Below are 14189 nucleotides of genomic sequence, written 5' to 3' on the forward strand. Positions count from 1 at the left end.
AGGCCAAGAGAGCTCGCAGGCTGTGAGCCCTCCTGCATGACTGGAGGGGGCGTGGTTGGGGTACTAGCCAACATTATTGGCTGAGTTTTAGCGCACCTGGGTGACGTCATGCAGCTGGTGCATAACACTGTGTGTGGGCCCAGGTTCAGCATCCCCTGCGCCTAGGTGAGTGCTCAGTTCCGGATTTCCCCATAGGCGTCTGCTTAGCATTCCCAACTTCTTTCCAACCCCTTGGTTGTTGGCATGGGCAGCTCATTTTCATTTGCGCAGACATTGGGGAAGGCATCCATCCCCCTTTGTCCCTAATCTAGCGACCTGTCAATGTGTGCACTCATCCATTATGTTTGGGTCATGGGTAAGGATGCAGGTTCGGGAGGCAGCCGATCTGGTTCGAGTCCTGGTTCTGCTGCTAACCAGAGAGATGTGCGACTTTGAGCAAGTGACTTCCCCTCACTGTGTCTCGAGTTCCCACATCTGTCAGGACCCCTCACACTCTATGTCTTCACCCCCTATGCTTGGGTGACTGGATTCTCTCCGGGGAACGGGCTTCATTAAGAGCTTGTTAGGATTCCCCTAAAGTAAAGCCTTGAGGCCCTGAGACTTGTGAACCCTGGGGACTGCCTGGGGAGGGGGCAAGAGGTGAGAAAGCTCCAGGACTTTCTGTGCAGTTAGAAGCTGGTCTTTCTCTTCTCTGGGCCTCACCCCCAACTGCAGAAAGTAAGGGTTCACTTTATCAAGGAAACCTCAAACTGGCAGACTGTGTGTCCACACAATAAAAATAAAAATCCACATGGCCAGGTCTCTGGGTGGACCAAATGGTTTACACTCAACGACTAACCTAAAGATTGGTGGTTCGAACCCACCCAGAAGCTCCTCGGAAGAGAAGCTTGGTGGTTTGCTTTGGTAAAAGATCACAGTCCACAAAACCAAAACCAAACCCACTGCCATCGTTTTGATTCCGACTCATAGCGACCCTGTGGGGCAGGAGCAGGACTTTGCCTGTGGGTTTCCAAGACTGTCTATCTGTACTGGAGCAGACAGCCTCATCTCCCTCCCTCAGAGTCAGCTGATGGTTTCGAACGACTGACCTTCTGGTTAGCAGCCCAACATGTCACCACTAACACCACCAGGATGGAGACCTAGACATTCCTAGGGGGCTGTCTTATTCCATGACACCCGGATGCTTCCGTCGGAATCCACAGGCCAACAACGGGCTTCATTTGGTTTCCGGATGCTTCTTGAGATGGGGAAGGAGAAGGTCGTCCAAGGTAAGTCAAAAGTTGATTGTGCATGCCAACAATTCTATTCACGTCAGATTTCCACAGAACCCCATTGAGAAAGCCCCATCCACCTCCCTGCGTGATTGTCTGGTTAGAAGTCTTCCATTTCCATCTCTTTCTTTCTCCTCTTGAACTTCCTGATATCCACCCCCCTCATCCCCATCTGGAGCCTGGAGCCTTCTCTTGCTTCTTTCTGCCTCCATGTCATCCTGCCACTCCCCTGGCCTGTGTGGGACCAGGTCCCAGGCATCCCTGCTCCCCACCCTCCTTTGTCACTGAGTCAGGATTAGAACCAGGTTCCTCTATCATCGTGAGTCACCATCAGACCAGAGGTGCTGGCTGGTTTGGACAAGAAGTAAGAGCAAAAAGGGGGGGGGGCTGGGTCTTCCTTCTTGAGCCACTCCGGGTCCCTTTGTCCCTCCCACCCTCCCACCCCCCCACCCCACCCCCCGCCATCCAGGGAGCTATAAAGCTCAATTAAGTGGTGCTATGTGCAGAGAAGAGCTTCGACAGGATTAGAGGTGAGCAGCCCCACCCTTACCTTCCCTGATCCCCTTCCCTCAACCAGGAAATTAGTTGGGCTGTGACAAAGAGAGTTAAAAGCTTGGCCAGGGTCCAGTTTGGGGCAGACAGACAGAAGGATGAGGACAGGTGGGGCCGTGTGACAGGCAGCTTGAGCAGCCAGGTGGACAGTGGGGGAGTTGACAGACCAGGTGGCTAGCGAAGGAAAGGGCCAACAGGTAGGTGTACAGAGAGACTGCAGACAAGCTGAGGGACGGACAGGCAGGCAGCAGATAGACAGGCGGACACTGTGACACCCACATAGAGAATCCTGGCAAAGACACAAGGTGAGAAGGGGACAGTTACCAAGAAGAGGGCAGCACATGGGAGTGAGGGAGGTGACAGACTTCCCCGCAAAGGAAGAAGACTCGGTGGAGGTGGGAGGACTGGGGAAGAAGGTAGAGGTGGGTGGGGATGGAGAGGTCATTCTGGAAGGAATCATCTTCTAAAAAACCTCTGTCTTTTCTCCAGATCTTATTGGTGGCCCCGCCATGGGGCCCGGCATCTTTCTGTTTCTCTGTCTAATTGGTGAGTTCCTCCAGGGGACTGGGGTTTGGTCCCACAAGAAGAGCGCTCGTTTCCCCCATTTGAACTCTGTTCCCACGCCTGGTATTGAGAAGGGCAGAGGGGTCACTCTGCCCCCACTGTCAAGGTCATGCTTAGCTTTGTCTTCTCATACTTGTCTTTTATCGCCCCTCCTATTTCTGCCACCTTTTCCGCGCTCTCTGAATTCACATGGCTGGATTTCCCTCCTATCTTTGAGCACCTCCTCATTGGTCTGCTGTCTTTTCCTATCCACCGTTGCACCTCGAGCTTCCCTGCTTCCGTCTTTGTCTGTTTTCCTGCCTCTCTTCCCTGTTTTTCTTTCTGTTGCCTCTCTCTCTCTTCACTGTCTCTCTTTCTCTTCCTTGTTTTTCTGTATTTCTGTTGCCTTTATCTATCTTTCTTTCTTGCCTTTATCTATCTGTCCCTGTCTGCTTTTCTGTGTTGTCTTCCTTTGTTCCCTTCCCTGGATTTCTGTCTTCCTGTTGTCTGTTACTCGCTGCTTCTTTCTCTGACCCATCTGGAGCTTCCTCTCCCTCAGCCCTTAATCTCTCAGCTCAGATCAGCACGCTCTGACCCCATCTTTCGGGCCTCCCCGCAGGGCTCAGCCAGGGGGCTATCCAGAAGATTTACAACGGCACTGAGTGCATCCCTAACTCGCAGCCTTGGCAGGTGGGGTTGTTTGATGGCACCAACCTGCGCTGTGGGGGGGTCCTCATTGACCGCAGGTGGGTCCTCACAGCTGCTCACTGCAGTGGCAGGTAAGCCTCATCTCGGTCCCTTCCTGGAGTGGGTGGAGGGAGGATTAAAGTCTCGGGGGAAGATGGGATGTCAAGAGGTAGACAGACGCTGGCCCCTGACACAAGGCAGCGTGAGGTTTTTCAAGTAGTAGAGCACCCCCAACAGTTGCCGAGGGTGGAGTTGGGATTCAGTGGAGGGAAAGAGAGAAAAGAGTCTTGGGATTTCCCACCCATCCGCTCTCATCCCCTCCCACCTCAGTTCTTCCCTCCTGGGCATCGGCCCCCAGCCCCAGCCATTCCCAGACCCCAATCTGGATGCTGGATTCATATCTGATGCAAACTCTCTGTACAACATAGACCGGTACCCCTCTGGTGGTCTTCAGAGGCCCCATCTGCAAGACAAAGGGTCTGGAAGTTCCAGGTGTGCAGTGTGTGTGTGTGTGTGTGTGTGTGAGAGAGAGAGAGAGAGAGAGAGAGAGAGAGAGAGAGAGAAGTTCAGACACAAGGAAACAAAGCGTTTCAGAAATGAGACAAAGAGAGTCCATTCATTAGTCACCCACTGATGAATTCAGCTGAGGTTACACCACTTTTTCTGTGGTGCCAGGCAGGCTTCTGGGTTCTGGGAATCCAGCCGGGAATGGCGAATCACGTGGGCCGTGCAGTTCCCAGAGTCAGAGAGAGACACGGGTCAATGAGGAGCTGGCCCCAAGGACTCAATAGAAAATAAATGTCTAGAAAATGATGATGGCCACAGATGTACCAATGTGCTAGATACAATGGATGTACAGATTGTTACAATAGCTGTAAGGGCCCTCCATAAAAATTTTTTTAAGAAGGGAAAAAATAATTTTAAATCGTTTTATTGGGGGCTCACACAACTCTTATCACAATCCATCCATCCATGGTTTCCAGCACATTGGTACATTTGTTGCCCTCAGCATCCTCAAAACATCTGCTTTCTACTTGAGCCCTTGGTATGCTTTTTAAAAATAAAAATAAGATAAAGATGTATGATGGGAGGAATCAGATGGATGCCCACCATGGCAGGGGAGAGATGGAGACACAGACGGAAAGAATGGGAGCGACAGAGAGAGAGGAAGAAGGCAGGGATTCAGGAATTGGGATGCAGGGAAGCAGAGAGCCAGGAGGGCCTGGACGTGAGGTCGGTGGTGTGGGTGCCTGTACTCCTGCCACCCAGTGACCCTCCATGGTCTCCCCAGAAGCTACTGGGTGCGCTTAGGGGAACACAGCCTGAGCAAGCTGGACTGGACGGAGCAAATCCGGCACAGCAGCTTCTCCGTGACCCACCCTGACTACAAGGGCTCCCTGAAGAACCATGACCACGACCTTCGGCTTCTGCGGCTGGGCCTGCCTGTCCGCTTATCTCGGGGCGTCCAGATCCTGCCTCTGCCCAAGACCTGCCCAACTGCCGGGACCGAGTGCCACATCTCAGGTTGGGGTACCACCAACCAGCCATGGGGTAAGAAAGCCCAGGGATGGGGTGCAGCTGGGTAAATATGTGGGGTGTCGGGTGAGAGATCAAGAGCTGCACCATCTCAGAGGAAAGGTGGGTCCGGGGTCCGGAATGTGGGGTCAGAGATCGTGGTGGGTCAGCTGGGTCTTGACAGTCAAAGCGGTGAAGCGTTGGTATGGAGTTCACGGTCAGGGGTTATGGATGGAGTGAGGTCAGAGTGATATCAGGGGTCATCAGGAAGGGGTGGGTAGGGGTGGGACAAGGGATACATACAACCAAGAGAAGCCAAGAAGGGGTCCTGGACTCCGGTGTTCCAGGTCTTTGTGTTCCTGGAACCAAGATGGGGTACTATCATTCAGTCACCATCTGAGGGTGGCCAGTGAGATTTAATCAGGGGTCACATGTTCTGGGGTTGGAGGCCCTAGGGGTTTGGAGTCAACGCTTTCTGGGAGCACATCAGCTAGATTTGGGGGTCACTGTGGGATTGGAGGCATGGGATTCAAGGATAGAGGATAGAGCACTGATAGAGGAGGTGAAGGTGAAAGAATATAGTGTAGGTTCAGCCGACAGAGGCTGCAAGTAGGCCAAGTTGGGATGGGAGGGAGAATGAGATGGTGAGACTAAAGGTCAGGGTCACAGTATCTGGAACCGGATGGGAAGGTGAGTCTGCATCCCTGTATCTGTGGTTGGAGGGGAGCCCTGGCGGCGTAGTGATTAAGCGTCAGGCTGCTTACTGCAATATCAGCAGTTCGAAACCCTCGACGCTCCTCGGGAGAAAGTCTGGGCTTTCTATCCCTGTGAAAAGTTACAGCCTTGGAAACTCACAGGGCAGTACTACCCCATCCTGGAAGGTCACTATGAATTGGTAGCAACTCAGTGGCAATGAGTTTGGGTGGGTCCGCCCCTATGTTTCTGGAAAGCACACTCTGTACTGTCCATGGAATAGATCCTGCTGCTACTGACCATGTTACCCACAAGGGCAGTTCGCCTCCACCTCATCGAGTCTCCGTGAGTCATAATGGATGGAGTTTGGCTTTTTGCTTTGTTTTTTGTTTGTTTGTTTTCAAAGCCGGTGAACTGAGAGCAAGGGTCACCACCACAATATAGGTTATCAATGTGAAGTTGGGAGGTTTTCAGTAGATTGGCTGGAGGCCAGCAGAGTTCTCCAGTAGCGTCGATTGGAGCAGAAAGTCACGATCCAGTCTTCCTGAGAGAGCAAGGGGGTTGGTCAGACCCCAAAGTAGAGCTCTTTGGGAGATCCCCACAGCCCCCCCCCTTTCCACTGCAGACCCATTCCCGGACATTCTCCAGTGTCTCAACCTCTCCATCGTCTCAGATGCCGCCTGCAGTGCCGTCTACCCCGGGAGGATCACGGGCAACATGGTGTGTGCAGGCGGCATGCCCGGCGAGGATGCCTGCCAGGTGTGTGAATGCTATGGGACACAGGATCACTCCAGAGAGGAAGTGGGGGTGCTGAGGAGGGAGGTGGAGAGAGAGCGCATGCGCAGGAGTTGACCGGGAGGAAAGGGGGCTGGAGATAAAGGAATGGGAGAGGAGGATGGAGGAGGGATGAGCCCAGACTATGGGAGAGAAGCAGCAAGCAGGAGGAGACAGAAAGGAAAACGAACACGTGCACAAAGAGGGAAAGAGTCAGAAAAAGGGGAAGCGTTAGCTAGGTCTTGGCATTCAGGCAGGAAATCCACAATCTGGGGTTCTGGGGCTTTCTTGAACCATCCTCCACTCGATGTCAGTCCGGGTGAGGGATGAAGACAGGAAGGGACCAAATAAATGGATCAGCTCACCTTTCAATCCTGCCTTCTTGCCCTTTTGAGTCCTTTAGAACAGGGAGCCTCAACTCACTGGCCTGAACACCAGTCATGATCCTGCAGAAAGAACGTGCTTGCTGTGTAATCTTTAAATTGTCCCTCCCTCCTACCCTAGGATTGGTCAATGAATACACTGTGCCCTACTGCTCTTCACTCATTGGATAGGACCCCAGCCATTACCCTTCAGGGAAAACTTCTGCCATTCTCTGGGATTGGTCACAGATGACAGTGCTCTCTTCCCTCATTGGCCAGGACTCCAGCTATTGTCTACCAAACAATCCTCTGCCTTAGAAAGCAGGCCAACCCTCCCTTCCTGGAATTAGTCACTGGAGAGAATGCGCTCCTCTTTCATTGTGCAATGGTCCCTGCCATTGTCCTTAGGAGACCCCTCCCTCTTCTCCTAGAACTGGTCATTAGAGAGAGTCTTCTCTTCGCTCATTGGTTAGAGGCCCAGCCATTGTCCCTAAGATAATCTTTTCTGGAGTCCCTGGCTCTTTGCTGCAAAGTCAGCAGTTCGAAACCACCAGCCACTCCTCAGGAGAAAGAGCTTTCTGCTCCTGTCAAGAGTGACAGTCTCAGAAACTCACAGGGGCAGTTCTACCCTGTCCTATAGGGTCTCTAGCAGGCAGCATTGACTCAATGGCCATGAGTTTGACAGGATTTTTGTCAATGTCCTTAAGGGACCTACCTATCTGTTTTCTGTCCCATCCCCCCACACACACACACCTATCCCCACCCCCAGGGATCAGCCATGAAGTCACTGTCCTCATAGTCTAGGATGGGCTGGTGGACTGTGGGGAGGGAATCAGGAGCCCAGTTTCTCCCTAACCTTGGAAATGTTTCTTTTCCTTCTCTCCAGGGTGACTCAGGGGGCCCCCTGGTATGCGGGGGAGTCCTGCAGGGTCTCGTATCCTGGGGGTCTGTAGGGCCTTGCGGGCAAAAAGGCATTCCAGGAGTCTACACCAAGGTTTGCAAATATGTTGACTGGATTCAGGAGACCATAAGGAACAACTGACCCACTCCTTCCACCTCTTCCCTCAGCATGGGTCCACTCTGACCCACAGGACATCGACGCCCGCTTCATCAGCTCCCCACTGTTTCTCAGTCTTGGCATCTGTGACCTAGAACCTCAACTTCAGCCATTCCCCTCCGCACCCTCCCTCCCCCCCCCCCCCCCGCCGAGGCCCACGGTTGGGAAGGAGAGTGACTCTTGGAATAAATACAGCAGGAAGAGGGCAGGCGTCTGACTGTTTTATGTGCCCACGCTGGTGGAAGCTGCTTAGAGGGACCACTTACAGGTGGGAGAAAATGGAGATTGGAGAGGGTGAGAATCTCCCACCTCAGGGTCATGGGGGGAGGGCGGGGGGGGGGCAGTGGGGGGAATAAAAGATCGGAAAAGTTACTCAGGACAATTGCCAGGAACACGTCGCAGCTGTTCATCAGCCCTACCGGACTGACAAGAAGGGGGTTAGAAAGATTGATTCCAAACACACACACAAAACAAACAGGAAAGGAAACAGTATTTGCGACCACTGTGTCTGGTAAGCGTAACATTCTCTCGGCTAGCCAACTGCAAACCCACCCTTCTGTAGCTGAGCAAGGCAGCCGTGGTGGCGCTGCGGTGAAAGCATTTAGCACCCACCACCAACAGCTCCTGGGGAGGAGACACATGTGCCCCTAGGCTTCTGTTAAAGACCTACAGACCAAATTGTGTGTGAGTGGGCGGGGGAGTTCTACTCTGTCCTGCGAGGTCGCCAGTGGGTTTGGCAGGCACACCTACATTGTATTCCATGCGGGCAGGTGAGTTGGTTTAAAGACACCTATGACAGCCAGACCGATGGAGTGGAATCCAGAGACTGGGGGGGGGGGTGCAGGGCGGGGGGGAGAAAGAAATGAGGTGCTAGGAACCCAAACAGCGGTTCTTTCCACGAGGAACCCTCTAGAGGCCTGGTCTCCAACCCTCCATGACCAGCCCCACCGCACAGCCCATTTCCCCGGTGAGGAAACTGAGCATCGAGTGGGCGGAGTCCCTTTGGCCCAGTCACACTAGTCGGAAGAGGAAGAGCCAGGGCGGGCTGCCAGGAGAGCCTGAGCCTGCCCCGCTGGGATCCACACCTGATAAAGGGCAGAGGACAACTAAGAGACAGAGCAGGAGACCCACAGAGGAACCAAACCAGCTGGGGAGAAAGAAATAGGGGATCGGAGTGGGGGGGCCGGGCCCGAGGCTGAGGCTACAGTTGGCAGATGAGGAAATCGAGGTGGTTCAGAGGCCAGAAGTCCCTGGGTGGAGGTCGCACAGCAAGTAAGTTGCAGCTGGAGTGGAACCTGTGGCATGGGGGCCTGGAGGGTGGGGACGGGGCGACTGGGAGAGAGAGGCCTGAGAAGGGTCAGCAGGGAAACACAGACAACCCCCCCCCCTCCTCGCCAAGAGCCTTGGGGGTTGGGGAGCATGCAAAAGGTTAATTTCTCCCCCCCTCCATCCCAGCCATGCATCCCTCCCTCCCGCTGTGACGCCCCACAGGTTCCAACCTGCTTCCCCCCCTCCACCCCCCACCTGCAGTCCTGCCCCTTCTCCTGGGGGCGGCTCCACCTTTGCAACGACCCAGTTTTCCACCTTCCCCCTTCCTTGGATTGGAGATAAGGAGGGGAGGAACCCAGAGCAGGACAGAGGGGTCCCAGGAGGGAGAGGGTGGGGAGGAAGCGAGGAGAGACCGGTGCCTTAGAACCAGACGAACAAAGCAAGTGACGGGAAGGGACGGAGTCGCACAGGCGACCTGGAGGACAGACAGAACGACAGACAGGGCGAGGGAGGCGACAGCTGCAGAGACTCAGGAAGAGAAAGAAGAGCGGCAGGAACACGGACCCCCAGAGGCCTGGAAGGCAGGGGGCGGCCCCAGGCTGCAGAGACAGACAGACTGACAGACACAGGCATGCGAAGAAGCGGAGAAAAGCTGAGAGAGAAGAAGGGGACTGTTGAAGAGGGGACAGGCGGCCGGCCACACACACACACATACACACACACACACCCCGCCTCCAGGGCGATAAGGCAGGGCTACCAGGCCCGTCATCCTGGGCCCGCCCAGGGCCGCCCCCCTGCCTGCCTGCCAGCCCGCCTGTGCCTCCCGCTCCGACCCAGCCTGCTGCTTCTGCCACAGCCGCCGGGCGCCCAGCGCCCCAACCCCAGCCCCAGCACCTGTGAGTCCGGGAGGGAAGGGAGCAGGAAGCCTCCCCCTCGCCCCCCCCAACCCCCTGCCAGGCACCCTCCCGCCCTTCCCTGCCTGGGCCTGGTGCTCTATACCTCTGCCTCTGCACTGTCCCTCCTTGCCCTGGGACCTTCTCAGCTTGGCTTAGGGCTTAAGATCGCTACCTCCCTCCGTGGCATTCAGTGGCTTCTCTCACCCCCAACCTCAGTGACCTCTGACCCCAACTCGGTGGTTGCCAGGCTCAGCCCTCTGCCCCCACCTCCAAAACCGCTGACCAGGGCACCTCAGGACACTGGCCCTCCCTCTGACCAGCCCCGCCCAGTCCTGTCCAAGCCATCCCTCCAAGAAAATAGGGGTCCAGCAGGGGAGGGGCTCTGACCATGTCCCAGGGTGAGTCCACCTCTCCCACCAGCTGCTGCATCTTCCTTGGTGTTCTGACGCAACAAGATTCTCCCCGAGGCCAGGCCCCCTTCCAAAGCGACCTTCAACTCCACACTTCCTTGAAGCCCTTGGAGGTTGGGATGCTGTGAAAAGAATCCAGGGGCTCCCCCCGCCCAAGCCCTCTGGGTGTCTCCCAGGGAGCCCCGGTGGCAGAGTGGTTCCCGGGTTGGACTGATAACTGCAAGCAAGGTCAGCAGTTCGAACCCACTGGCTGCTCTGGGGAAGAAAGAGGAGGCTTTCTACTCCCCAAGAGAGTTACAGTCTCAGAAACCCACAGGGACGGTTCCACCTGGTCCTAAAGGGGTCACTAGAAGCCAGGGCAGGGAATTAGTCATGCAGGTGAGGCGTCTCCTGGGATTTACAACCTGGGAAACCCTCTGGAGCCTCTATGAGTGGGCATGGATTTGATGGCAGGGAGTCTGATTTGTGTTGTTGTTTTTATGGCTGTTTTCTCCCGGAGCATAGGAGCAGGTGTGGGTGAGAGGAGGGAGCATCCAGGAACACCCCAATCTCCTGGGAAAGTGATTTGATCCCTGTGTTTACCCCCTTGTTCCCAGAAGCACCAGAGGGGTGCCTGTCTCTGACCCAGGCCATGAGGATTTTGCGATTCATCACGCTTGCTCTGGTGACAGGTATGGTGAGGGAGGGGCAAGACAAGGGAGCTCCTGCGCCAATCTCTAGGGTCCCCTTCCCCTCCACCCACCCCACCCACCTAGGCCTGGGTCTTGACAAGTCGGATGTGTCTGTACAGAGAGCCGGAATGCGAGTTGGGGTGTATCCAGTGTCACGTCAGGCCTAACTCAGATGAAAGAATGAGGAGAGGTCCTGGAATGTCCCAGGGGAGGGAGGGGGGGGCAGGGAAGGCAACTGGAGTGGGGGGGGGGCGCAGGAGACGCCTGTATATTGCTCAGGACAGTGGTGGCTCATCAACCATCCTGGAACGATCCTCGTTTGGATGCCTGAGCCACCTGTGGAGCCCTGGTAGTGTAGTGACTCCCAGTTGAACTGTAGACCATTAGGTCTGCAGTTCAAAACCACCAGTCCCTCGTTGGAAGAAAGATGAGGCTTTATACTTCCCAATTTCCAGTCTTGGAAACCCACAGAGCTATTCTGCCCTGCCCAAGAGACTGGTCACAGTGAGTCAACCTCGACTCTGGCAGTGAGTGAGTTTGGTTTGGGTTTGGGGATCCAGATTTTAAAAAAAGAAGTGGGGTCCAAGTAACCCACTCTTTTCGCTTTGCTGCCCCTACCTCTAGAGGTCCTCCCACCCTTAACCTCCCCTCATGCCTGAGTCCCTTCTTTTACCCCTACCCCCTCCAGGGCATGTAGAGGGAGAGACCAGGATCATCAAGGGGTATGAATGCACCCCTCATTCCCAGCCCTGGCAGGTGGCCCTGTTCCAGAAGACCCGGCTGCTGTGTGGGGCAACGCTCATCGCTCCCAGCTGGCTCCTGACCGCAGCCCACTGCCGCAAGCCGTGGGTGCGGGGGCCAGGGCCGGGCTGGGAGGGGGCTGGTGATGGGTGGACGTGGGTCTGGGAGGCAGAGAAGACGTGCGTGCGTGTCTTGGGGGGAAGAGAGGGTGAATGTGGGGGGACGGGTGAGCACTAGCATTGATGTTTGGGATGTAGTGGCAGCTGAAGGTGGAGCGGGGATAGTGAGGGTGGTGGGGAGTGGGGTACTGTTGAAACTGGAATGGATTGGGCACTAGAAGGGGAGGCAGTGTTTTGGATGAGGGCTCTGGGTCGGGTTGGGATCGACCTGTCTCCAAAAGGGTGGGGGGAAAGGGAGAGGCTGTGGTGGGAAGCTGGGAATGAGGTTTGGAAGCGGAGATGCCCTCGGCTTTCCATCTCACGGGTGCCATTCATTTCTTCCTCTGTGTCTCTCTCCCCCCCCCTCCACCTCCCCGACCTTCCCCCATCTTCTGACTGTCCTCTCTCCCACCTCAGCAGCTACATAGCCCACCTGGGGGAGCACAACCTCCAAAAACAGGATGGCTGTGAGCAAACCCGACAAGCGTTTGAGTCTTTCCCCCACCCCGAGTACAACAACAGCCTCCCTAACAAAGACCATCGCAATGACATCATGCTGGTGAAGATGGCGAGCCCCGCAATCATCACGCGGGCTGTGCGCCCCCTCATCCTGTCATCCCACTGTGTTGTCGCGGGCACCCACTGCCTCATTTCTGGCTGGGGCACCACATCGAGCCCCCAGTGTAGGGACTCCTCCGGAGGGGAATGTGAGGGTGGGGTGGGGTGGGGGGTTGGCCATGATGGGGAGCAGTCGGAGGAAGCTTTTGAAAATGAGAATCGGTGATGCGAGCGGAGGTTGGGAGGTGGGGGTGTCATTGGTGGGATCCGTTGAGTGGAAGAGCATCCAGTTGAGACCCGAGGAAGGTGAGGGACAGAGGTTTGGGCCTTGGAGTGAGACAGATGGACGGGCAGTTCCATCTCCACCACTTACTTGTGGTACGACCTTAGGCAAGTGGTTTCCTGCCTCTGAACGGTTTTGTTGTTGTTGTTTTTAAATTCCCTTCACGATCAAATTGCAACAGTTGTCCCTTCCTAATCAGGATTGGATCAGAGATAATGTCAATAGACCTGCTGCCATAAAGAATGGCAGTGGCATGATTTTTGTGGCACGATTACTGCAATTGTTACCAGCAAAGAGATTAGAAGGCTGGGAGCCAAAAGGAAAAGGGAGATACTGGGCTTAGCGCAACCACCAGCCATGTGGGGGCGGGGACTCAGTTTCCCACGCTTGCCCCTGCTGTGTTCACAGTGCACCTGCCCCACACCTTGAGATGCGCCACCATCACCATCATCGAGCACCAGGAGTGTGAGGAAGCCTATCCAGGGAACATCACAGACAGCATGGTGTGCGCCAACGTTAGAGAATCGGGCAAGGACTCCTGCCAGGTCAGAGGGTAGGGCCTGGGTTTCCTCACTACCTTCCCACCCCCATCTCCCATCTCAGGAAGACTCGGTCTTCATGCCCATCCTCAATCTCACCCTTCAACCCCGATCCCGCCTCCGCCTGCAACCCCACATCCATCTCCCTCTCCAGCCCCCGCGTCCTACGGCATCACGTTTACCCCAGCCCCATCTCTACCCCTATACCCCCTGCCCTTCCCAATCCTAACAGCCCCAAATTCATTTTCTGTTGTAACCCCACCCCTACTAGTCCCATTCCTAAACCCAATGGCCTATGCAGCCTTGGGGCGAAGCCCACCGTCGACTCCAGCCCCAACGTCCACCTCCCACATCATCTCATCTGCTCTCTAACACCACGCCGAATCTTTCCCCCCTTTTCTGATGGGCTTTCTCTCTCTCCCTCCCCAGGGTGACTCTGGGGGACCTCTGGTCTGTAACGGTTCTCTGCAAGGCATTATCTCCTGGGGTCAGGACCCCTGTGCGGTCACCAAGAAGCCGGGGGTCTACACAAAGGTCTGCAAATACGTGGACTGGATTCAAAAGACCATGAAGAACAATTAGCCAGAGCCACACAACCCAGCCACGTTGGTTTGTGATCAGGTGGTGTGCTTCTCATCCCGTTCAATACGTCATGAAGCCAACCGCTCCACCCACCCCACCCACCCCGATGGACTTCCTCTCCGTTGGTCTCCTTGAACGCAGGTGCACAGGAGTTCGGGATGAGCTCACACTTTGGAATCTGCACGCCCTGGGTGTTCCACTCTCGGTGTGTGCCTGATACGTGATGGTGACAGTGGCAGCCGTGTAGTTTTATTCGCTGTCGAGTGTCAAGTTCCCACTTCTCGGCACTCACCAAAGGATTCAATTAAAAAAAAATTGGCTAGATAAGTGGGTGTCTTGAGTGCTGAGCCTTCTGAAAGCCAGAATTGGTCTGCTAGCATGGCCTGCGTCTCCACTCGTGGATTCCTCACTAAAACTCTGATCCGGTGGGCGCAGACACAAAAACACTTGCTCGTGGTTCACACAACCCCTACGTCAGTGGTTCTCCACCTTCCTAATGCCACCACCCTTTCAGACCGTTCCTCATGTGGTGGTGACCCCCCAACCAGAACATTATTTTCGTTGCTACTTCATCCCTGTCATGTTGCTACTGTGATGAATCGGGAGACCTCTGTGAAAGGGTCACTTG

The 14189-nt window shown here is 55.3% G+C and overlaps 2 protein-coding genes across 3 annotated transcripts; both read left to right on the forward strand.

Annotated features, from left to right (window-relative positions):
- The first annotated feature begins 2332 nt into the window (after positions 1 to 2332).
- Positions 2333 to 7439, forward strand: KLK12 (kallikrein related peptidase 12). The gene is made up of 5 exons (XM_075537492.1): positions 2333 to 2369; positions 2986 to 3145; positions 4345 to 4604; positions 5887 to 6020; positions 7284 to 7439. The coding sequence occupies exons 1-5, from the start codon at positions 2333 to 2335 to the stop codon at positions 7437 to 7439; spliced, it is 747 nt and encodes a 248-aa protein (XP_075393607.1).
- A 3221-nt stretch (positions 7440 to 10660) lies between these two features.
- KLK11 (kallikrein related peptidase 11) lies at positions 10661 to 13561 on the forward strand. Of its 2 annotated transcripts, none has more exons than XM_075537106.1 (5): positions 10661 to 10700; positions 11389 to 11549; positions 11946 to 12282; positions 12849 to 12985; positions 13409 to 13561. In XM_075537106.1, the coding sequence occupies exons 1-5, from the start codon at positions 10661 to 10663 to the stop codon at positions 13559 to 13561; spliced, it is 828 nt and encodes a 275-aa protein (XP_075393221.1). The 2 variants fall into 2 exon arrangements, with proteins under 2 accessions (XP_075393221.1, XP_075393222.1); XM_075537107.1 differs by having other exon boundaries at positions 11389 to 11545; positions 12017 to 12282.
- The last annotated feature ends 628 nt before the right edge of the window (positions 13562 to 14189 follow it).

This window comes from Tenrec ecaudatus, chromosome 18, assembly GCF_050624435.1.
Source record: "Tenrec ecaudatus isolate mTenEca1 chromosome 18, mTenEca1.hap1, whole genome shotgun sequence".
NCBI classification, from domain to species: Eukaryota; Metazoa; Chordata; class Mammalia; order Afrosoricida; family Tenrecidae; genus Tenrec; species Tenrec ecaudatus.